Source organism: Mus caroli, unplaced genomic scaffold, assembly GCF_978045245.1.
Source record: "Mus caroli unplaced genomic scaffold, Mus_caroli_1 scaffold_16, whole genome shotgun sequence".
Classification (NCBI taxonomy): Eukaryota; Metazoa; Chordata; class Mammalia; order Rodentia; family Muridae; genus Mus; species Mus caroli.
In genome coordinates, this window is record NW_028227271.1 from 89,624,594 (window position 1) to 89,634,083 (window position 9,490).

The following is a 9,490-nucleotide window of genomic DNA, read 5'->3' on the forward strand; positions in this document are numbered from 1 at the left end:
ATTACAGTCCAGTCATTATCCCCCTCCTGGTCCGCCCTTCAACAGTTCCTCATCCCATGTCTCCTCCACAGTCTCTGTTCTTTTGAATAACAATATGAAATAATGGAATATTTTTACAGTGGTATTCAACACCACAGAAGCCCCCATTTGTTCCCTGTGGACTTCATTCACCCAAAAAAAATAGACACTTACGGTGAATTTTATTTGATATTATCTCTTGTTGTGCTTTTGGAATTTACTGCTCATAATTATACAAAATTTAAATTCATTGAGATGAAATTATTACTTATTTTCAGTCTGTTATTCTTGGCCATTTATTTTTCATCAAGATTCACCCATATCAGGAATGCAGCTGCCACCTATTCCATTGCGACAGGTATTTGGGAAATTTCCAGTGATTTGAGATTTTGAGCATGGTTTTAAGAAAAATCTGATTCTGTAACTTTTAACATATGTCCAAGATTGTATGGAATACAGCAACTTGTGAGGTTGCAGATCATAAAATATTAAGTGGTCAGTGAGGCTAAATAAAGTAGATTCTTTTCCAATGTCATTTTTTCAGTCCACTACATAACAGGTTACCTTCTTCCTGATTGATAGACATTGATGGAAGAAAGAACAGTTTGGGAGTATTCACTTCCAAGCCAACCACATGAGTTAGAAATAGGCCATATTTGAATGCAAAAGGTACCAAGGAAAGGAAGACTGCTCTTTAATATCCTGAGAAAATCCATGTGAAAAGACAGATGTGTAGCCATTGGAAAACAAGGCCACACAAACCATTGCATGCATAGGGGATTGTGAATTTTTTTTTCAAACCACTAGCAGCCTTTGGATGAAGACATAGAACTCTCAGCTCCTCCTGCTCCATGCCTGCCTGGATACTGCCATGCTCTTACCTTGATGATAATGGACTGAACCTCTGAACCTCTCTTGGCAAGTATGAGGCAAAGGCCTCCTGAAGCAGATGTGCAGCAGAACTCTCTACCAACTTTTGGGAGGCCGCTAAGTGCTGCAGAGGCCTCGGGAACGGAGCAAAGAGTTCCACATGTTTATATTCTACAGGAAAATAAATCAAGTGAAGGAGCCACTTAGAAATTACAGACAGCATCAGAGAAGATATGACTGGCAAAGAAGAGAATATGCAGAGTGCAAACAGAGTGCTGAGGATAAGTCAGTTGGATGCACTTGAACTGAATAAGGCCCTGGAGCAGCTTGTGTGGTCCCAGTTTACTCAGTGCTTTCATGGATTTAAGCCAGGACTGTTAGCTCGCTTTGAGCCAGAAGTAAAAGCATTTCTGTGGCTTTTCCTATGGAGGTTCACCATCTACTCCAAAAATGCCACCGTGGGGCAGTCAGTTTTAAATATTCAGTACAAAAATGATTCTTCTCTCAACCTGCTATACCAACCACCAAGTAAAACTCAGAAACTGTGGTATGCTGTGTGCACCATTGGGGGCAGGTGGTTAGAAGAACGATGTTATGATTTGTTTCGAAACCATCATTTAGCGTCTTTTGGGAAAGCCAAACAGTTCATGAATTTTCTGGTTGGACTTTTAAAATTAGGGGAGTTGATAAACTTCTTGATTTTCCTACAAAACGGAAAGTTTGCAACTTCAACAGAACGCCTCCTTGGCATTCATTCCGTATTTTGCAAGCCCCAGAACATGCGCGAAGTTGGCTTTGAGTACATGAATAGGGAACTTCTCTGGCATGGCTTTGCTGAGTTTCTGATTTTTCTCTTACCACTTATCAATATCCAGAAGTTGAAAGCCAAATTGTCTTCCTGGTGTATCCCCCTTACTGGTGCTACTGGTCATGACAGTACACTAGGCAGCAGTGGAAAAGAGTGTGCTCTGTGTGGAGAGTGGCCCACAATGCCTCACACTATTGGATGTGAACATGTATTTTGTTACTACTGTGTTAAGAGTAGCTTCCTATTTGACATATACTTTACGTGCCCAAAGTGTGGCACAGAAGTGCACAGTGTGCAGCCCTTGAAATCGGGAATTGAAATGTCAGAAGTAAATGCTCTTTAGAAACCAAGTTGTTTCCTCTGAGAAAAGTGTATTATATCCAATTCCTTGGAATTAGTCATCCTCGGTGTCATCTGTAGGTGGCTTTTAACAGGAGTGTGCTGTACAGCCACTCTCTTCCTTTACAAGCACAACTCAGTTCTAATCACTGGAAACCAAATGATACTAGAAAATCTTATAAATGTTCATGTAATTTTTTTAGATCATCTAATACAATTTTTAATGTCAAGAATACTGGAAATTTTTTGTCAGATGAATACTAAGAATGACTTAGAATACTTCTTCATAGAAAAAGGTCAGACTCTAAAAATAAAGATTTTTGAGACTCTGGAAAAAAAAAAAGAAAGTGTGTAGTGAATTTTAAATTTTAAAATTCAATAAAAAATATTGAGGGAATATACTGTGATCAAGCACAATAAGCCATAGGCTTTGGTGATTACAAAAGTTGAACTATTAAATTTTGGAATTTTCTAGTATAGGGGAGGAAAGCACATTATTTTCAGATACAGATTTTATGTCCATGTCTGCTGCCTGAAAAATAACATTCCATCACCTACAGGCTAAATTCATATAAACAACAGAGAACCATACCAACTTCCACTGGAAGAAATTATACAAAAATTATGTCATAGGCTGACCATTTGAGGAAAAGTTATTTGTCTAATCATGACACTAAAGTTATCAATAAAGAAGACAAAGAAGTGTCTTCTTACAAAGATGACTATGAGACTTTTAAAGTAGAGATATTACCAATTCTCATCAAATTATTTTACAAAATAGAAGCAGAACGAACACTGTCAAATTAATTTTATGAGGCCACAGTCACCCTGATACCCTGTTAAAAGTATTAGAGAAATAAGGAATACAAGGCAGAGAGATAGTCATGGCAAAGGCTCCCTTTTTCTTCCTGAGAATTTACTTCCTAATAGCAGGCTCAAACTTAGAGCTGCACAGTTCCTGTTGAGTAGAAAAAAGGCCACATTACTTAATCCTCAGTTGCTAGGCTACAGGTGTTAATCACCTAAGTCAATAACTTTTGTTTGTTTGTTTGTTTTTTTAACTTGGATTTTCTTTATTTACATTTCAAATGTTTTCCCCTTTCCAGGTCTCCCCTTTGGAAAGCCCCTAAGCCACCCATTTCTCTTTTTCTCTATGAGGATGCTCCCCCATCCACCCACCCACTCAGGTCTTGTGGCTCTGCCATTCCCCTACACTGGGGCATCAAACACCCTCAGGCCCAAGGACCTCTCTTCCCACTGATTTCCAACAAGGTCATCTCTGCCACATATGTGGCCAGTGCCATGAGTCCCTCCATGTGTATTCTTTGGTTAGTGTTCCAGTCCCTGGGAGCTCTGGGGGTCTGGCCTGTTGACACTGTTGCTTCCTCTGTGGGGCTGCAAACTCCTTTCAGTTCTTTTAGTCCCTTCTCCAACTCCTCAATTAGAGACCCCTGCCCTCAGTTAAATGGTTAGCTGCAAGCATCCACCTCTGTATTTGTCAGGCTCTGGCAGAACCTCACATGAGAAAGCTATATGAGGCTTCCATTAGCAAGCACTTCCTGATGGCATCAACAAGAGCATCCAGGTTTAGTGGCTGTATTTGGGATGGATCTCCAGGTGGGGCAGTGTCTGTATGGCCTTTCTTTCAGTCTCTGATCCACACTTTGTCTCCATATTTTCTCCTGTGAGTATTTTATTTACCCTTCTAAGAAGCACTGAAGCATCCACATTTTGGTCTTCCTTCTTCTTTAGCTTCATATGGAATGTAAATTGAATCTGGGGTATTCTGAACTTTTGGACTAATATTCACTTATCAGTGAGTACATGCCATAAATGTTCTTTTATGAGTGAGTTACCTCACTCAGGATGTTATGTTCAAGTTCCATTTGCCTGCAAATTTAATGAACTCATTGTTTTTAATAGCTGGGTAGTACTCCATTCTACATATTTACCACATTGTCTGTATCCATTTCTCTGTTGAAGGACATTTGGGTTGTTTCCAGATTCTGGCTATTATAAATATGGCTGCTATGAGCAAAGTGAAGAATATGTCCTTATTACATGTTGGAGCATCTTCTGGTTATATGCCCACGAATGGTGTAGTACTATGTCCATTTTTCTGAGGAACCGCCAAACTGATTTCCAGAGGGGTTTACCAATGTGCAATTCCACCAGCAATAGAGGAGTGTTCCTCTTTCTCCACAACTTCACCAGCATTTGCTGTCACCTGAGATTTGTTCTTTGCCATTCTGACTGGTATGAGGTGGAATCTCAGGGTAGTTTTGATTTGCACTTCCGTGATGACTAAGGATTTTGAACATTTGTTTAGGTGTTTCTCAGCCATTCTAGTTTCTTCAGTTGAGAATTCTCTGTTTAGCTCTGTTCCCCATTTTTTAATATGGTCATTTGGTTCTCTGGAGTCTAACTTCGTGTGTTCATTGTATGTATTGGGAAAGAACAAGAAAGTTTTTAGAAGTTATCATAAACATCTCTGTATAGAGAGCTAGAACTTTTGGACACCCTACTCTGTGCCCCCATTTCTACCCTCTCCAGGCCAGGAGGCTTTCAACGAGGCACTAAGACCAACAATTAAAAAATGGGACCTAATGAAATTGAGAGTTTTCTGTAGCACAAAGGCCACTGTTAAGAGGACCAAGTGGCAGTGTATAGAATGGGAGAAGGTTTTCATCAACTCTACACTTTTGAGAAGACCAGTATTCAAAATATATAAAGAACTCAAGAACGAGACATCAACAACCCAAATATCCCAATTAGAAGTGGGGAGTATATTTAAATAGAGAATGCTTTACAGAGGAGTCTCTAATACCTGAGAAGCGCTTAAAGAAATGTTATCATCCTTAGACATCAGAAAAATGAGAATCAAAATGATGCTGAGATTACATCTTATATCTGTCAGAATGGATAAGATAAAAAATTTGAACAACAGCTCATGCTGGTGGGAATTTGTAGCAAGGACAATCTTCCTACATTGTTGGTGGGTGTGCAAATGTATATATTTACTTTGCAAATCAGTTTGACTCTTTTTCAGAAAATTGGAATAGATCTAAATTACGACATATCTATACCACTGCTGGACATATAACAAAAAGATGTTCAAGTTTACTACAAGGACACTTGCTCAACTATGTTCATCATCTTCAGTGAGGTAACACAGACTCCTAAGGGCATGCATCGTATGTACTCACTTATAAGTGATGTTAGCCATAAATTTCAGGATACCCATGATAAACTCCACAGACCAAACAAGAAGAAAACTACAACAAGAAGAAAAAGACCAAAGTTAAAATTATTGAGTATCATTTATATGGGGGGAATGAAATAGTCACAGGAGGCAGATGGAGGGGGGAACTTGATGGGAGAGGGTGGAGGAAGGGAATTGGGGTCACCAGGATCAGAAGACAAATAGAAAAGAGAGTCGAAGGGCCAGAAAAATGAATGGAAATCTGCACCTGTCAAGGATGGGGGCGCACATCCCTAGGATGTGCTAGAGAAATGGTTTGGGAAAGACTCCCAGAAGCCAATGTGTGTGTGAGCTATTCTGAAATGCATAGCATCAGTGATATGGACCTGAAGAGGCCACCTCTAAGTAGGCATGATCCCAGTGAAGAAATAAGGACAACACATCCACAAAGCTTTTTACAAAATGTGTCCTGTCTGAAACAAATGTAGGGACATAAATGGAGCAGAGACTGAGGTAATCTTCAACAAATAATCAGTAATAGCGAGAAACTAGAAATAACCTAGATATCCCTCAACTGAAGAATAGAATAAGGCACAACTACATAATAGAGTATTATGCAGCCACTAAAAAAATGTCATCATGAAATTTGCATCAAAATAGATGTAACTAACCCAGATACAGAAAACAAACATGATACATATTAACTTATAATTCCACATTAGTCACAAAGTATAGGGTATCCATGCAAAAACCCATAAAGCCAAAGAAGATAAATAACATGGATAGCAAAAGGGGGACACTTGAATCTCATTGAGAAGAAAAAATAGATTAAACACCAGAATTATAACAATGGAGTAGATTGGGTGGGGACGGGGTATAGGAACAGGAAGCATATGGTCAAGAGAGAGTATTAGGAGAGGCCACTGGACTGCGGAAGAGAATCTCTGGGACAAGCTAACCTATGACAATGGAAAATCACAGAAATCTATAAAGGTGACCCTAGTAAAGACCCATAGCAATGGGGGCTGTGCAGTCTAAATAGGCCACCTTCTATAACCAGGCAAGACTTCCAATGGAGGGATTGGGACACCAATACAGACACAAAACCTTAAAACACCAGAGTAAATAAATGAGCAGAAATTGAGGGAAGGGCCAACCAATGACTGCTCTAACTTGAGACCAATGTCATGAGAGGGATAATACCACTGAAATTATCAATGATATTCTACTATAATTGTAGACAGGAGCCTAGCATAACTGTCATGCTAGAGGCTTTACCCAGCAATTAATGAAAACTGATGTGGAAACCCACAGCCAAATATTAAGTAGAGCTTGGGGAATCCTGTGGAAGGTGGGAGGACTGAAGGAGCTAAGGGCATCAAGGAAATAACAGGATAACTTGCAGAATCATCTAACTTGGACACATAGTGACTAATAGAGGTTGAACTGCCAACCTTAGAACAAGCATGTAATGGACCTAGGCCCTCACACATATGTAATGGTTGTATAGCTGAGTCTTCATGTGAGACCCTAAGGCAGGATCAGGATCTCTTTTCCAATAACTGAGCTACCTTCTCTATCCTCAATAGAAAAATATATACCTAGATTTTCTGCAACTCCCTTTTTCTGAGAAAAAGAGGAGTGTTGGATGAGGGAGAAGAGGATGGGAAGTAGGGACTGGGAGAAAAGGAGAGATGAGAAGCTATGATTCTGACTTAAGTACATAACTTAATTAATAAAAATAAAATAAAAAGCAAAGAAAATTAATAAGTTATGCCTCCTTGTTACTAATATTTCTTAAAGTATTTTACATGTCTGAGTATTTAGTCCTTATTTTATGTGAATGTATACCACATATGTATCCTGTCTTCAGAGATTAGAAGAGTATATTAAATTTTTTGAACCTGAAGTTCAAGATGGTCACAAGCGGTGATGGATGTTCTGAGAAACAAATGTAGGTCCTCAATAAGATCAACAGTTTCTCTTGAATTCTCAGGCAGCTCTGCAGCCCATTAACGTGTACTGTTGGTGTGGGTTACTGTCAAAACTATTTACCAGGTTCTGAATTACAAACTGTAAGTAAAATGAACACTGCTATTTTTTTTTGTCTCCTTCCATATCTACCTGTGTTTTGGAACACAGCTGTGTTCCAAAGTAGTATAACTTGCTTTATTTTTTTCCTGTTACCTTTGCAGTCTTGGATTGCATTCACCTAATTTCTCATCTAATAGTTGATCTAACTGCTGTGACTACCATTTCTCACTAAATATTTTTATGTTCTTTTTCTAATGGCTTTGGAAGTTTTGAGCAGTTTTGAACACTATCAGTAGACAGATGTATTTGACCTAGATCTTCTCTGCTACAAACAGTCTGATTATGATCTGTTCCACTTCTTCGCACATTATGAGTGTAAAGTCTAGTTACACAATAATGATTCTGTGACAATAAAGTAATAGTTCGTTACTGAGGGGAGTATTAAAAGTCTCTCTCTCTCTCTCTCTCTCTCTCTCTCTCTCTCTCTCTCTCTCTCTCTCTCTCTCTCTCTCAGCAGTTTCTTATATCTACTAGTCAAGCAGATGATTATATTACTTTTTTCATCTTCCTAAGTGAGATCTTGAGTGAGACTTTTTGCATAAGTTGTCAAGGACCTCTATAAGCTAATGTAAGACAAAGAATATTAAAATTAGAATAGAAAATCAGAATAAGGAATAGCTTACATAGAATGACATTTATCTCTCTTTTGTTCAATGAATAGTTATTTACATCTTATTGAAATCATTCAATTGATTCCACCTATAAGTATATTGCTATGATATGGTTACCAAAATAAAAAAATCACAATTCTAAATTAATGATTTTTAATTAACTAATCTATAACTAAGAAAGATGAAAGAAGAGCTACAGAGCTCTTCATGTTTTATTTGGAAGTTTTTATCCTCATTTCTTACTGGAATACTCTTTACAGACATCTGTTTTCTTCTACAAAGATTCAATAACTTTACTGATTCTACTGCTTGTTCCACCTTTGAAGAATAGTATAACTATTTTCATTTGGTGTTCTGATACACAATGCCCTATATAGAACCTGATGAAACTGGCACCCACTCAGTTAAAAAAGGAGAACATTGATGCCCCAATCTCTTTGTACTGAGCAGTCTAAAACTTGGTGGCTTGCTTTGCCGAAACTTGCAGCTTTTGTCACAAGGCAGCAGTGATCCAAGAAGATGCTACCATTACTTATAATGTTATTTTATTAAATCTTGCCATTAATATAATTTAATGTAAAGAGAAAAGAACTACCTATCAATAATAGATAATGCTCACTTTTAAAAATCAAGTATTTTGTATGAGTCTCATTATGTTACAGTGAAAAGGAGGGACCATTTCATGCAATATAAAACTGTATTGAGTACCTTAAAAGATTAAGGATTATCATCTATGAGACTAGATTGGTAGCATGACTTCTAAGTAATCGTTCCACTCAATATATATTCATTGAGCACTCATGATATGGTTAGCACCAAAACTCAGAACAGCTCATGCCTTTATACTCCTGTTTTGTGTCCTATCTTGCAGATGAAAGCTGACACTACAGATATTAAAGCATCAATATGCATTGAAATTGGCATACAAATGATAGACACTCACATCTAAATCTCTCCTATAATGGTTATTCACATTAATTGAGAGTTATCATACTATTTTATAGTTGTTCACTGTATATGCAAATTAATAATACTATAAAGTCCACATCATCCTGTTGGCTTAACACAATAGCAGATGTTCACCTCCTCATTCTGAGAATGAATATGTACAGTTGTTGATTCATAGCATGGGAACAGGAGGCACTGTTTTGTGTCACAGCATAAGTGATATCAAGGGAAGATTGAGACATCTATAAGTTCTCTCTCTAGATAGTCACCACCACCAACGTTCAAGAAATGGATAAAATAAATTATTTAAAATAAGATTCAGGAGTCATTAGAACATACTGTTCTGGACTTTGAATAAAACAAAGTAAGTATAAAGGAAAATTTTCCCTAAAATTTCAGTAGCTATTCTAACATTTTGTACTTTCCCATATTTATCATCATTAGTAATCAAAAAGAAGCATTTCCTCTTGGCAAAGATAAACTCCCCATTACATGAGTTTTAGACATTTCCTTGTATTTCTTTACAACCCTTATGCAAATTTGTTCAGCAGGCCTGTGCTTCTGTGCCAACAATAACTAACAGTTTACAAAGCAGATGTC

General features: G+C 37.7%; 1 protein-coding gene across 1 annotated transcript; it reads left to right on the forward strand.

Annotated features, from left to right (window-relative positions):
- Positions 1-936: 936 nt before the first annotated feature.
- LOC110310676 (peroxisome biogenesis factor 2) lies at positions 937-2,365 on the forward strand. The gene has a single exon (XM_021183792.3). The coding sequence runs from the start codon at positions 1,122-1,124 to the stop codon at positions 2,037-2,039; it is 918 nt and encodes a 305-aa protein (XP_021039451.2). The 5' UTR covers positions 937-1,121; the 3' UTR covers positions 2,040-2,365.
- The last annotated feature ends 7,125 nt before the right edge of the window (positions 2,366-9,490 follow it).